This window comes from Mustela erminea, chromosome 11 (assembly GCF_009829155.1).
Source record: "Mustela erminea isolate mMusErm1 chromosome 11, mMusErm1.Pri, whole genome shotgun sequence".
NCBI classification, from domain to species: domain Eukaryota; kingdom Metazoa; phylum Chordata; class Mammalia; order Carnivora; family Mustelidae; genus Mustela; species Mustela erminea.
Genome location: NC_045624.1, coordinates 45,298,008 through 45,312,923, shown reverse-complemented (window position 1 = coordinate 45,312,923; position 14,916 = coordinate 45,298,008). Strand labels below are relative to the sequence as shown.

The following is a 14,916-nucleotide window of genomic DNA, read 5'->3' as shown; positions in this document are numbered from 1 at the left end:
AGACCTGTTCCCTCCCTTCACATTTTGACTTAAATGTGTCACCTCCTAAGGGAAGCCTGTCCTGACCTCATCAGTCCATCTGAATAGGGACTGCTCTCATGGTCCCCTGCCACCTGGTCCCTCTCCAATACAGAATCTTACTGCTTTCTTTCACAGGCCTCCCCTTGGTTTCAAGTGTCATGGTTTATTGCTTTTGAGATGCAAACTTTGTGTGCATTTGAACATCTCTGGGATTTTGAGGCACTCTTGGAATCGCTGACGGTGTCAGACTTTAGCTGCCAGCTTGCTTTCTTCATGAAACAAACAATTATGGTGACTCTGATGGCATCTTAGATTCGGGGCAGGGCAGTGCAAATGTGTCTGTATGATTATTTGATTACTATCTGCCTTCCCGATTAATCCAGGGAGCCCCCCCAAGGACAAGACTGGTCCTGCTTCCTTCCTTGCTGTACCCCCATCACTGAGCTTAATGTCCGGGACTGAAACACAAGTCATGTTGAAGGACAGTCACCCTCAGAGATGACAGACGGCAACTCTGCTGGCAATCAAGTGTTCATTCTTTTTAAATTAGGGCTTCTAAGCTGGCAGTCCGCAGGGAGGTGTGGGGGCATTCACTCGTCTTACCCCTGCAAAAGATTTGAGAATCCCCCTTTAAAAGTGACTCCTAATCGTGCCCTCTGTTCCCCTGCCAAAGGAAAGCCTCAGACTGTCCTGCAGGAAATGTGCCCCCACCCTCCTTCTTTGCCGCGGGCCTTTGGTTAGCTACCTCGGAACCCAGAGGAAGTGAATTTCATCTTTGGAAAATGTCACCCACTTGGAGGGGGCTCCTGAATGAGAAAACTCATTTATAAAATCTCTGGGCAGCTTTTTTTTTTTCCCCCGTAATCTTTTGACCGTTTAATAAATGGCAGGCTGCCCTTTTGTCCCCTCTCCTGGAAAATTCAGGGTGGCTGATTATGCAGACGCCTGCCCTCTGGCAGGTTGCATGGCTCTTTTTCCTGCAGTGAATGAGCCCTGGGTCCCCGAGAAGGCTCCCTATTCGAGGTGAGGCCCTCACCAGAAAAGTTTGAGCCCGGAATGGGAGCCAAGTTTGCAGTGGGGTTTAGGCACGTCTGGCCACGTCCTCTGAGGTATCTATTTCCCCCACATCCACCAAGGAGAGGGCTCTGGAATCACGTTTTAATGTCACGAGGGGCTGGGGTGAGGGCCCTACTGGCCAGGTGGGGGTGGGGCGGGGCAGGACGTTTGGAAAATGAGAAAACGGACACCTTGGTAAAGATCGCCATCCTACCCCCTGGAGGAGGCCACTGTTTGTGGGCAAGTCTTTCCTAGGGACCTAAGCACAGGTTCCCTGTCCGAGATACCCCAGTTTAGAGTCAGCTCCCAGGAGGGGCTCCGGGGGGCCCCAGGAAGACCGCTCGGCCACTCTCCTGTGACAGGCCAGAGAAAGTATGCCCTTCTCCCCACTGGAAAAATAATTCCCATTCTTTCCTTAATCCGCAGGCTGTGGCTGTAAATACCTGAGCATGCAAACATCTCCCTGGGGCTGGTGGGGATTAGGCCAAAATCAGCCTGGTCCATGGCACGCACGGAACCGAATAAACCAGAGCCCGGGGTTGGGAGAGGAGCAGCCCCAGGGAGTCACAGGTGACGGGGAGAGAGCTCAGAGAGCCTGATGGGCAGGACTTTGGAGAGGGCCCCTGCCACTCCTCTGCCCTAAACACTCCCCTGCCCTAAAGCAGCAGCAATGAGGGTCCTGGGGCATGTTCCGTGCCATCTGCCTTCCCTGAACACCCCTCTGCGGGGAGCTTTTCAAGGGAGTCTCTGATCAGAAAGTCCCAGCTCCTTATTCTCCTCTTCCCCCGCGCTCTTTCCCGAATGCCCTGCTAGTCCCCGGATGGATGATTCTGGGCATTCCTTCCTGGCACCCCCACAACAGACTGCTCACCCCTCTCCCGTCAGTCGCCCTGTGGCTCCAAGCCCACCTATCTTCAAGGTAAAGTCCTAACTAGTTCAAGTTCCACTTCATGCATGAGGACCCTCACTCGTCAAACATTTGCTCATGTTGGCTTCTAACCCCTGCCCCTGGTGCTAAGGGCACAGACTGGTGTTTGGGAGGCAGGCTGGCCTCCCTCTTGGTGAGGCTCTGATGTGCTGCAGGAGGGCAGGCGGGTACTGGGTACCTAGCACCTGTTACATAGTAGCCCCCACCCAGGAGCTAGAGGGTGATTCATGCTCCCTGGTTGGCTCATTTGGGTGATGCAGAACCTGGAAGGGGAGGAGAGGTGTCCCAGCACTCTAGATGGGGGACGGGGGTGCCCAGGCACGGGGGCCAGCCGCGCTGGCGTGTTTGAGGACTGGTGAGAGGCTGGTGCGGCTGCTGGGTGTGGCTGTGGAAGAACCAGTGGGGAGGTCATCATCTGGGGAGGAGCGGCTGGCTGGAGAGGAGCTTTCCCAGGCAGGCTGGGCAGCCTTGTGAGCCAGCTAAGTATGGGAGAGGAAGCAGTGTGGGTGCCCGGGGTTTCAGGCCGGCATACCTCACAGCGTGACCGTGGGTGAAGGGAAGCCCCTGAGAGAGGCGGGCATGGCTCTGGGGGACAAGCCGTGTCTGTGAGCAGCCCAAGGGACTCGCAGTCTGGTTCAGAGTCCGGGACCCCCCTCTGGTCTCTCTGAAGTCAGCCCAACCCAGGTTAGCCGGAACATGCTGGGGCCCTTTCTCTGGGGCTAGCACCGGCAACTCTGTCTGCGCTGCATCCCTCTTGCAGGTGGGCTGTTTCCTGAAGACGCCGAGGTTCCCCATCTGGGTGGTGTGCAGCGAGAGCCACTTCAGCGTCCTCTTCAGCCTGCAGCCAGAGCTCCTGCGGGACTGGAGGGCCGAGAGGCTCTTCGACCTGTACTATTACGATGGCCTGGCCAACCAGCAGGAGCAGATCCGGCTGACCGTTGGTGCGCCATCCCCACCGGCCCGCGTCCTCCTCGGGGCGGGCAGAGAACAACACAGGCCCTCAGACCTGTGTCCACACTGGGGGATCAGAGAGCGTGTGTTGGTGTATCCTCCTACCGGAGGAGCCGGAGCAGGGCCTTGAGAAGCTGGTAGCATTAGAGGTGTACGGTAGAGTTGAGAACTCAGAGTAGGGAGCCCTGAATACCATGCTGAGAAGTTCGGATTTTCTTCTATGGGCAATGAGGAGCCATGGAAGGTTTTAGAGCAGGAGAAGGATAGGATCAGATGAGTTTTAGAAAGAATGATGCTGGTGGCTGACAGGGAGCAGGAGGGTGGGGTGGAGATCGGAGGTGGGAGGTGTGAGGAGAGAGCTGTGGTCCAGAGGAGAAGCAGTGGGACAGGGACAAGGGTGGGTCCGGTCAAGATGAGAAGCAGAGCAGGTGCTAGAACAGTCAGGTCCCAGGAGCTGGGTTGTTGGTGCTGACCCACAAGTTCAGACCCTGGGCTAATGAGTGTGTGTGTGTGTGTGTCTCTCTCCCGGCCCCCAGACACCACCCAGACCATCCCTGAGGACAGAGACAATGACCTCGTCCCACCCATCGAGCTCTGCATCAGAACCAGGTGAGTCAGGTCTGTCTCTGGCTCTGGAAGCTCACCTGAGTGCCTGGGAGGTATGGTGGCTAGGGTGGTCGTACCCACCGGAAGGAGGGTGGGTTTCGGGATTGCCCCAACCAAGAGTCTGTGGTGAGGCAGGCCTTCCACAGAATGGAAAGGCGCAGGGCTTGGGGCTTGTTTGTACGTAGCCTTTCGTGGTCTCCGTGGCTCAAGTGGAGAAGTGTGTGGTCTGTGACGTGACTGTGTCTTCAGACAGCTTCTGGGGCTGCCCCTGTGGCAGGGGTGGGGGGAGTGCGTAGGTGTTTCTTGAGGCCCATCCTTGCTCATGGCGATCCCTGGCACCTGCAGTGAGTGCTGTGAGGTCCGGTAAGGAGGGAAGACAGGTAGGATACAGGTGGGAGAGGGGATGGGAGGAGTTTGAGCAGGATGGGAAGGGGAGAGGGCCTAACTCCTCTCCGGTCCCCAGGGGGTCGCCCTGAGATGGCTTCCTGTAGCAGCAGCACCCTCTGTGTCCAGGAGGAGCAGACCCACTCGTTCTGTTGGTGTGGGTCGGGCCCTCTGAACCCCGAGCAGAGGTGCCCTAGAGCCTCAGACACACGGTGGGAGGTCCTTGACTCCCCTATTCCAGCTCAGGCTCAGGGTGAGTTGGGGCTCCCTTCACTCAGGATCCCACTGACTGGACCCCAGGGCTGGAAACAGTACTCTGGGGGGCTGTGGGGTCGGAGCTCTGATCCCATTCCCGCACCCCCCCACTCCCCCCACCCCCCCACCCCCCACACCGCCGCCTCAGGCAGGCCCTTCACAAAACCTTTGCGGAATGACTCTGGAGGCCTCAGATGCAGTGGGAGGAGCAAGTTGGGGAGGAAGGAGGTCTGCATTCCAGTGCCTTCTGGGGAAGTGCTAGAACTTGCATGTGGTCCGTGTGGGTTCTAGAGTTTGAATCCTTTCCGCTCTTCACCCGTGTGTCCCTCACACTGTCAGCTGTAAGACTGGTAAAATGGAAAGCCCGTCGTGGGGCTGTTGTGAGAGCACCTGTGAGAGCACCTGGTATCCCACCAGGTGCTCTGTAAACAGCTCTCACGGGTAGTGTCTTAGCGACCCCGGGCCGCAGTGTGACCTCAGACGGAACCTCATGTCCCCAACTGTGAAGTGATTAACTTGGGGTGCAGGACATGGATAATGCTGGGGCTCTGACCACCTGCATCCCAGGGGTTTCGCTCGCAGCCTTGGGCTGCTGCCCAGCCAAAGGTTCATGAGCCCTTGACTGGAGCCTCGGTCACAGCGGAAACCCCTGGGAGGGAATGTGGGAGATGCTGGGACATCCTCATTAGACCCCATCTATTTGTCCATCTGTTCACCCGTCCTCCTGCCTGCCCACCGAGCCAGGGACAAAGCATTCTTGTGGGGTCATGTGCTGGCTTTTCTTTCGTCGGGCGGATTAAGGGCCCAAGCAGGTCGCTTTCCTTTCATGTACAAAGGGCCACTCATCCCAGGTGATGAGAGAAGGGCAACACTGGAAAGAGAAGGTGACACTGGCCTTGGCACCCTCCTCAGGACAGGGTGAGAGGCCGCAGGGCATCCTTCCTGCAGGTGGGCCTCCCAAGCAGGGCTGTGGACCACACCCTGGGCACAGGCTCCGCCCATCTCCCCGACTCCAAAGACCTTCAACTGTCTCTGTAGGGGATGTGGGGGACCACCTGGGACCTCTCCAACAGCCCCATCTGGAATCACTCCTCTTGTCCCAAGAATGGTTCCACTGCAGGACTCACCAGTACCTCCAGCTCAGGGGTTGGACATTCTGGGCTCAGCCCTAACTGTCCAGTGCTTAGCAGTGACTTGGGGCTCTGTTTTGTCGGGGAGCTCAGTCCAGGGTCATCTGAGCACGAGCATGGACCGGGAGCATCTCTTCCTCTTCTGCCAGCTGTCCTCTTCTCCCAGGGCTCCTCCCATCCCAGTTGTCACTGTGTGCAGTGAAATGATGGGGGGAAATGGGGTCACTGCCTACAGCCAAGAGCCATCCCTTGGCTTGGGGCATATGGTCCATAGGCTGAGTCTCTGCCCTGCCCTTTTCTGTCCCTGCTCACTATCAGTGTGTGGCTCTAGCTGTGCTTCCTAGTCCTTTGTCACAGATAGAAAATCACATTTGTGCAGCACACAGGGTTCAGAACAACTGGCCTGGCAGCTCTGTGGGCCCAGACTCCACCTAGCCCCTGATGGATGTGGGGATCAGTACTCTGATATACCTGTCTCCATCTGTGGTTCAGCCATTGGGAAGAGTATGATCCTCAGGCTTCAGCAGGCATCCCTGAAGGATATGGTAGAGCACACATCAGTGAGTCCTACCCCCATGGGTTCTGGTTCAGTAGCTAGGTGGGGCCTGGGAATTGGCATATCTGGGGAGTTCCTGGGAATTGCTGGTGCTGCTGTCCCAGGACCACACTCAGAACTTCTGGTGCCAGGTGAGGGTAGCATCTACCCCTCTGTGGCCCTTTTTGGCTGTCTTGTAAGTTAGATGTCAGGTGAAGTGCTGAGCCTCAAGCATCTGGCCTGTTGTAATACTCTGGGCCAGGGGTCCTTCCTTGCTGGCCCTGGGGGCAGCCCCACCCTATCCCCCACCTTCCCCCAGGTAGGAGTATCCATCCTCTGCTAGGACTTTCCTAAAACCAGCTGTCTGCCTCTGTTATGACCTCTACGACCTGCCCCACCATGGTGGGCCCACCTGGGATGTTAATGTGGTGAGATTTTTCCCAGCATCATTCTCAGAAAAGCTAAGTGGGTGAGTGGATAGTGGGAATGCTGGATCCCCCCCTCTCCCTCCAGTACCCATCAGATAACATACCACTGTAATGGGAAACAGCAGGCCCGGCCTCCTGGAATCCTGTTCCAAGGGGTTGGATTACAAAGGCTTTGCGTTTTGTTTTCATCCCAGATTCTCGAACAGCTCAAAGGGAGAAACTTGGGAAAGTGGCCTTCAAGGTCAGTGAAGACCCTGGGGAGAAAGGGCCCTGCCTCTTGGGGGATGAGCCCTGCTGCCCATAGGAGGTCCCCACCCTGACAGGAAGGGGGTACATGTGGCGTCATGGCCTGAACTCGGGCCACATCTCGGGTCATTACCGCAAGATGACCAGACCCCTGGGCCCATCACTTCAACCTCATGGAATCCCTGGGCTGGACTCCATGGAAGAAACAGCCAGATGAGACTCTAGGTTCTTGCTCTGGGAGAGTTCACAATTGAATAGAAGTCAAGTTCATGATCCACTCTCTCCTAATCCAGGCAGAAATGTGCTGCCTACCCTTAAACCTAGCTCTCTTGCCTGCTAAGGACATCTGATGCTCACCCTGACCTAGCACGGAGCATAGCACACCCCTGGCCATCTGGAAGCTTGCTGAGGTCCACGGAAAGGCCCTTAGACACTACCTGAGATGGCCCTTCCTTTCACATGTCAGGGTATGCGAAGCGGAGCTCTGTGCCCCAGGCCATACCTTGAGTCACAAACAGTGCAGGTCCTGAAGCTTAGGCTTGCATTGTCCCAGCCCAGGGGAAGGTCACTGAGCGGTCAGTATGATTTCCCGCCACCTGGCTTTGTTACCACAGTGACATTACACAAGAGCGGACTGTTGGTTTTGCTTCTGGGGAAGAGCACCCTAAGTCGAATGTTCCTAGGTCCCATGCCATCTCTGCTCTCAAATGTGACCCGCGTCTGGACCTCAGGGAGTTTCCCATTACCTACCCTCATGTCAGGAATGTGAGGTCTGTCCACCACCCCCCTCACCGCCCACCCCCGCGCAATTCCCGCTGCTCTCTGACCATCTCAGCAAAAACAGACTCATTTATGGTGATTTCCAAACAAGACACACACAGTGACCTCTCGAGCTTCCAGCCTAGCCAGAGTGGGAGAGAATGAAACAGTTGTCAGTGGTCCAGAGGAAAGAGGAAAGAACACATAACCAGGGCCTGGGGCTGGGCCACAGATGTTTCTGTTTGGAGGCTCAGACAAGAAATTGAAAATATAATTTCAGCTGGGAACAGTGCCTTCCAGGGGCTGGAGCTGAGTGCCCAGGTCCGTCAGCTGTACCCCCACCCACTGGGGGAGGGGGCTGCTATGCCAGTCTTCATGCCTCAGCTGACACACTTCTTGCCCAGGTACCCTGTCCACAGTGTCTCTCACCCACCAAAAGAGGGTTTCCTGGGTGCTCCTGTGGCCCCAGCTGATCTCTTCTGATTCCCTGCCCCACAACCTGCACACACACTTGCCTGCTGTGTTCCTCGCCCTGGTTGGGTTCACAGAACACTCAACACCATGATGCAGTACCTCCACTGGCTCTGTTGTCGTCACGTTGTATGACCTCCAGAAGGCTTGGTTCTGTTCCACACCTCAGTTTCCTCATCTGTGGAGGGGTAGAAGGATCCCTTCCTCGAGCTGTTGCGAGGTTGAAAAAAGAGAGGCAGAAGCATTCCCTTTCCTTTGGAGACCATGGGGGTGCACGTGCGTGTGTGGGAGAAGGGATAATCAGGAGGAGGCATAAGGGAAGGGACAAGAGAGGACAAGGACCATGGGCTGGGCTCTGTGACTGCCTGGGTCAAAGGCAAGAGAGACCGCAGTGTGAACGAAGATGCTTCCGCCCTGGGCCCCTGGAGCCCCAGAAGGAATAGCTGCTGGGCAGGGCTGTGTTCATTTAGTGGCACTTGGCCCTGAGTTGTCTTGGAGGGGACAGAGGCCAGTGATACCAGCTCTGTCCTTGAGGGGCTCACAGTCTCATGGGGGAGGGAGACCCCATGACAATATGGCGCTGAGAGAGGACCCCCCCAGACTGCTTGGGGGTCAGAACACACTTCTAGAAGGAGGAATCTTGGATCTGATCCTGAAGAATTGTGGGTGGGGATGAGGGATGGTTGTTCCGGGTGGAGGGCACAGCACAGGCGAATGCCCCCAAGGGAGGGATAGCCTATGGGGTTCATTCCAGAATCTTCTGCTTCCCGTGGCTAGGAAGTGGAACTTGCACAAAAGGATACTTGCCTGGAAGCCCATAGTGAGCAAGAGTTCTGTGGTGTATTTCTACTGGTCAGCTCTGGTGAGACCTTTAAAACCTGGCCTGTGCCCTTCTCTTTGCTGATACCGGCTCTACTAGGCATCTGTCTCCAGGATACACTAGTGTCATCAATGCTGAAAGTCTGTGGAGCGGGCAACCCCTGCTCAGCTGTGGTTTTTGGTCCTGGGGAGGGAAGGGCCTCATTTGTGGCCCTGAGATGGGCCCTCTTTGTGATGCTGAGCCTCCCTGAGCTCCAAGGGCCACAGCATCTTCTTGGAGCTCGACTCCTAAGCCAGTGGTCCTCAGCCACTGGGTTATCTTGTGCCCCAGGGACTATTTGGCAATGTTGGGAGACATCTTTTGGGTATCACGGCTGAGGGGAGGAGGGTGCTAAAAATCCCACAATGCACAAGACAGCCCCAGAATAAAAATTAGCCCGCAATGTCAGTGGTCTGAGGTCAAGAAAGCCTGCTGGGAACTCTTATGCTCAGCCTCCTGAACTAACCCTGGGAGAGTGAGCTTTCATTCTGCCCGCTGTGCTGTCTGCAGGTCCGTTTCATCCCTGCCCTCCCCCTGCCTGCCCCTAACTGCATACACAGAGCTCTGTTTACTGTCCTTGTAATTGGCCATGGACTTTCCTACCAGGGAACCATTCATCCTCACACAAGCACAGCCCCCCGTGTCTCAGCTCTTGCCATTGTAAAAATATCTCTGTTTTGATTTTGTATCAACTGTAAACTATGTTTCTCTGCTGCTTCTAATACTTTCCCCCTCATTGGTACCTGTTAGCTGGGTGGGTTAGTTACCATGGTAAAAAGCCTCGAAACTAAGCATTAACTCCCACCACCTAACTGTAAGATCCAGTGACTGTTGGAATGGCATGGATGTCTCTAGTAGTAGAGAGATGTGACTCACCCCTGCACTGAAGCCAAACCCCATGTTGCCAGGATCTGAGCTGTTTGCAAATGGGGAGCTCATAGAAGGAACTTCTCTCTGCCTGTCAGAGTGCGGAGGGTGAAGGCTGGGAGGGATGGGGAGGGATGAGAGACGGGTTTGGGGACCAGGTTGAAGTTAGACCTTATGGTAACAAGAAATCTGACGGACTTCTGACTCCCGCCCCACACCCCCACCCCTGCCCATTCTTACCACGACTGGGACAGGAAACCACTCTGGTCTGGGCAATAGTTTTCCCTTTGCAGTCTGGGACCCTGATGCCTGCCTGGAGCTAGGCAACGGGCAGAATGTCGCTCTCATCCACGTCTCCTTTCTGATGCTTTCCCGGGGGTCTGGATTCAGGATATAGCCCTACTGTGTAAGACTTTGATAAGAAACTTACAGAGGCTGATACTCACCTCTAAATCTTAATAGAGCAATAAAAGATTTTAGTGACATGCTTCAAAACTGCAAAGATGAGGAACAGAGAAATAAAATTGAAAATCTCATGTTGCATGGTAGAGTTGATGAAGCCCCAGGTCACATTGCCGCGTATTGCTGATGCACTATTGACACACTTGGCACAGTAAGTCTGCCTAGTCCCTGGGAACCCGTGGTCAGCACCATGCCTTCCCAGCGGGCCTTACGTCCAGATCCTGCTCAGCTGTGTGACTGAGCGCTGCATCTGTCTTCCCTACTGGCTGCACCTGTAGGGGCCACCCTGTGACATCATCAGGCCCCAGCATCAAACAGTGCAGGCAGTAGCTGCTTGATGACCGAGGCGTGGTCTGACTTCCAGCCACGTTGATGATCTCCAGATACAGTCACATTGCCTCTTCCTCAAGCAGGGACAGACACTTTGATGCCAGTGGAGCCCCTCAAAGTGGCCCAGCCCCGGAGCACCTAATAGATCCCTCTAGATCTGCCCCAGGGCTGACCTGTAGCAGCTCAGGAAATAGTCGAAAGCAAGCGGACACCACAGAATCACTTAAGTCCCACCCACAGAATCACTTAAGTCCCCCCCACTCCGGCGGGTGAGCAATGGCACCGACCATTTCCATGACTGACAGTTAAGGGGAGGCAGGGTCGGTGGACAAGCACAGGAGGGCTATGTGTCTCATTACAGGTTGTGTTTGGAGTGCGTCTTGCTAAGGTTGGTCTTCCAGCACTTAGTCCGGAGAAAACACCGAGGAATGTGTCCAAAATTTTTTGCACATCCAGACCCGCTTCTGAGCATCTGTGACCAGAAGGCTCTCCTGGGTCCGATGGCTCAGGTGTGAAGGGTATCTCCCAGGCTTTTACACAGGAAGGAAAGGGTTGGTTGTCAAAAAGTCCTACCACCCCATTTGGGTGGGCTCTCTCGCTGTCACAAGGCATCATCCATAACACTGAAGAGCGACACAGAGGTAGTTTGGAAGGACTAGTTTCCTAAAACAGTGTTAACAGTCTTGGCTTGGCAGGTTTTCTCCTACCGTCTATCCGTTTCAGCCTTTTATGCTGAGGATTTTAACAGAAAGATGCAATTCAGCATTAATATACAGTCTGGATAAAAATGTCTCACAACGCAGGGCAGGGCTGCATCTTGTGTCTGGACTGTGACAAACACTAAATTCTCACATTCCTTCTATCCTCACAGTGGGTGGGTGGGGGTCGGAGTCGAGCGGGACAGTAATTGTTCCAAAACAGACGATAGGCCAGGTATCTCCCACACCAAACCCTTCCCTGGGAGCAAGACACACAGAAATACCATCACGATTTTTTGTCTTCAAATGATGAGAAATCTTTTGGCTCCTTTGAAGAGGAAGAGGCTGGTCAAAGGTGTGCAAAAAATTCAACAGAAGAAAATACAGTCTTTACAGATGCCAGGAAGGTGCCTATAATCAAGAGGAAAGTAATTTGGTAAGAGCAGAGTGAGTACGAGTCCCGTTGCCTCTGGAAGGCTGTCCCTCTCCATCGAAAAGCCAGAGACATCGGTGCGGCCACTGAAGCAAGGCACGGGTCGTGAAGAAAGACAAAGAGCAGAAGCCTGAGGAAGGAAGGAGAAAGAAGTCCAGAGGGAGCCTGCGCTCTTCATAAAGGTGGAGAAGGTTGGGTTTACAACCAACCACTGCTGAAACGTCGTGGGCCTTCTGAGCGATCGGTCAGGAAGTGTTCCAGTCTTCCTCTGGGAGACCCTGTTCGCTTGCCTGTCGCGGCTCCCACCTCAGGCAGCTGGGACTCTCCAAAGCAGAAGCACAGTTAAAATGAGAAAAGCTTCCTTCCCTCCACCCCCTTCTGTTGGCCATTGACGGGTTGACTTCTGTCAGAAGAAAAACATCAGGTTTTGAAAAAGTGTGCTCCCTCCGCTAGCCTCAACATTGCGAAAAGCATTTCAGGAGCCTGGGTTCGAACCCTGCACCCTAGCACTGCTGTTGAGGTAGATGCCACATCTGCTTCCAAAGTTCCCGGATCTCAGGACGGATGTGTATCTCTTCGATACCCAGGATCAGGTCTTGCAGGAACATTCCATCCGCTAGAAATGTGATCCTCCTGGGCTGCTTTAGAAAACGAGTGTGCCGTGTATTCAAGTCATATGCTGGGGTGTGCCTGGATGGCTCGGTCAGTTAAGCATCTGACTCTTAATGTAGGCTCCAGTCATGATTTCGGGGTCATGAGATTCAGCCCTGTGCTGGGCTCCACACTGGATGTGGAGCCTGCTTAGGATTCTCTCTCTCTGTCTCTGCTTACCCTCCCCCCATGCACTCAAAAATACATAAGTGAATAAAAATTTTTTAAAAATTAAGTGTTGGGTCATTTTGTGGTTATCATCTCCACTAACTTTTATTTTGGAATTGGACTGGTATTAAAATTGTATCTAGCCCATTAAATGATACTGCTTCTTAAGACTTCATCAAGTAATTAAAAAACATGCAAATCTGTGTTTTACTGAGCTGCTTCCAGCCCTTCACTGGCTTCTTGTGGCTCTCAAAGCAAAGCCCAGAATCCTTCCGAGGCTCCCAGGTCCTGTGTGGTGCCTCCTTGCCTGCTTCCTGCCGTGGGCCACACCTCTCTCCCGCCTTCTCTAGGCTCCGGCACCTGGAACCCTCCAGGATTCTCCCTATCTGGATCTTCCCATGTGCTGTCAAGTCCACCATGAGGCACCCTGGGAGGTGGCTGTGTCCTCGGGCACGTGGACCACACCCATCAGCTCAGGGCCCTTCAGTGCTAGGCACACAGCAGGCTCTCGATAAACACTTGTGGCAAGAACGAATGAATGAACGAATGAATGTCCTGCCCCTTCTATCTTCTCCTGGGCTCCCTGGGGTCCTAGGTATGTTTGTGTTTCATGGGGGCCTGGTGTATAGGTTTGTGTGTGATGTGGAGAGGCGAAGTAGGGAGGTTAGAACCAGAAATCCTCAGAGCCCTTAAGACAGGACCTTCGGGTAAGTGAGGGCAAGAGATGGTTCCCGTGTGGGCCTGGGCAGCTCTGACTCTTTACCTGCTACTCTGCTTGTAGGTGGAAGGGGGCAGCGGTGAACTGGAACGGCTCAGACCCCATCTTGTGACCCTTCCTGTGGGTAAGCCTATGGCTCCACCACTCATCACTGGGGGTGACACCTGAGCCCCAGGCCTCAGGGACAAGTCTCTCAGAAGAGTGTCACCCCATTCTGGGCCAGCAGTGCTGCGGAAGCATCCAGAACCTTCCTGCCCCTTCCATGAAGGGCCCCCAGGACTGTAATGAAGGCCCAGAGTGCTGCTTACGGCTCCCTCCCAGCTGAGCCATGACTGCCAAGGATAGGACTGCCTGTGTGCTTTTTGTCTGCATCCCTCCCCTGCTCCCCACTGGGCCACCTGTCCCCTCATCAAGCCTGTGATACAGTCAGCCTGGGCACCCTGAGCTCCTTATTTCTGGTGGTTGGCGTTCTATAAAGCAGGAGTCAAACCCAAGCTGAGGAGGAAAGAGTCGTTTGTTCTGTTGTGGCAAAGGAAGCCTGAGGTTTGCATGGTTCATGGCTGGGGTGGGAACAGGGATGGTCGCCCAGGGCCCTAGAGACCTGTGGGTAAGAGGTCATCTAATGGGGGTCTCTGCAAACAGGTGATGCCTCTGGTCCAGTAGTGTCCCTGCTGGGGCTTCTGGTCTAGCCTGTCTTCTCTGCGTCGGCCCCAGGCCTAAGGCACCAGGCTTTGTAAGCTGTGCTGCCTAGGGCAACACCGGCCCCCTGGGAGCCTATCTCAGGGCAGACCTGGATCCCTATGAGGCCCCAAGAGGATGGTCATGTGGACCTGGCCAGGTGGATATGGGGAAGAACCTTCTAGGCAGGGACCTCTTGCCACAGAGGGCAATAAGATGAGAATGAGCCAAGGGACCAGGTATAGTCCCCTTGCGCACCACACCCTAATGTGGGTGGGCAGAGCGTGGGAAGGCCCTCATGTTCCAGAGCAAGAGGCGATAGGTATGACTGGGAAAAACAGTCACTCATAAAGGGAAATTTGCACAGTTGCAGCCTCCCTGATTCCACGGGCTTGCATCCTACTGGTTTTCAAACGGAATGTGACGTTAAGGACTGCTCTGTAATGGCTCCCAACAGTGGTACTGAGCAAGGGCACCCAGAGGCAGAGCACTGGCCTCCAGGAGCCTCTGTCACCAGCCCAGCCACGTGAGGGGCCAGGAGCAGCATGAGACCGAGCGCGCAGGAGCGCAGTCCATTGCTGGCCCCTGCTCCGGCCGGGCCAGAGCTCTGAGCAGGCCCCGCAGAGGTGGGTGTTTGCACGGAAGGCCCGGGGAGTGAGCTCTTCCCGTGTCTGCCCTGGCCCAGGGAGCGGCCAGGGAGAGCCCTAGATGCTGAATGGTGGCTGGTCCCAGCCTCTGTGTCCCATCCGTCCCCTAAACCCCCATCCCCCCACCCACCCCCTTGCTCAGGACCAGAGCAGCTCAGGAACTGTCTTACCTCTGCAGCACTGGCGAAGAGGAGACCCCTTCTCTTTATGTGCCAGGCATTTGGTGGTGACAACTCGAGGGCCTGTTTTGCACTCTCGTGGGCTGGGCACGAGTCGTGGCTGGATTGTTGTATTATCTTATTGTGGGTCTTTGGGGAGAAGCAGGGAGGAGCCGGGAGGGAAGTGAGAGGGCAGGGCGCGCTTTGTCTAAGCTGTGTGGAGGCCCCGCTGGGGTTTGCTGTGTAAACTCCAGCGGCCATTCACAGCAGGCGTCCCGCAGAAATGCTTCCTATATGTCCCCGAAATGTTTATGCATTTGTTTTCCTTGGCCAGAGACAGGCCACTCCAGCTGAGCCCTGGTGAAGGAAGTCAATTTCCCTGTAGCAGGCTTGTTTATCAGCCTGGGAAGGAAAAGTGTGTCTTTTCAATGAAACTCACTTAACCTCCTGACCAGGGTCCTGTTGGCAGGGCTGGAG

At 55.0% G+C, this 14,916-nt stretch overlaps 1 protein-coding gene and 1 long non-coding RNA gene across 7 annotated transcripts in view; one reads left to right on the top strand and one right to left on the bottom strand.

Moving 5' to 3' along the window:
• MINDY4 (MINDY lysine 48 deubiquitinase 4) overlaps nt 1-14,916 on the top strand; it is a 118,432-nt gene that overhangs the window by 86,752 nt on the left and 16,764 nt on the right. For 5 of the 6 annotated variants that reach the window (XR_004277122.1, XR_004277121.1, XR_004277120.1 and 2 more), the window contains exons 16-18: nt 2,766-2,946; nt 3,493-3,565; nt 13,020-13,080. Coding sequence is in view for 3 of the 6 variants with exons in the window: in XM_032306034.1 (XP_032161925.1) it covers nt 2,766-2,946; nt 3,493-3,565; nt 13,020-13,068 (303 nt within the window). In the remaining 3 variants the exon portion in view is untranslated. Of the gene's footprint in view, nt 1-2,765; nt 2,947-3,492; nt 3,566-13,019; nt 13,866-14,916 lie in introns of those variants that run through there. The other variant, XM_032306033.1, reaches the window with a different exon arrangement.
• On the bottom strand, nt 8,170-14,693 carry LOC116569654. The gene is made up of 4 exons (XR_004277123.1): nt 14,452-14,693; nt 10,171-11,397; nt 9,737-9,895; nt 8,170-9,611 (listed from the first exon to the last, which is right to left on the bottom strand). It is a non-coding gene; the product is annotated as an uncharacterized LOC116569654 (long non-coding RNA).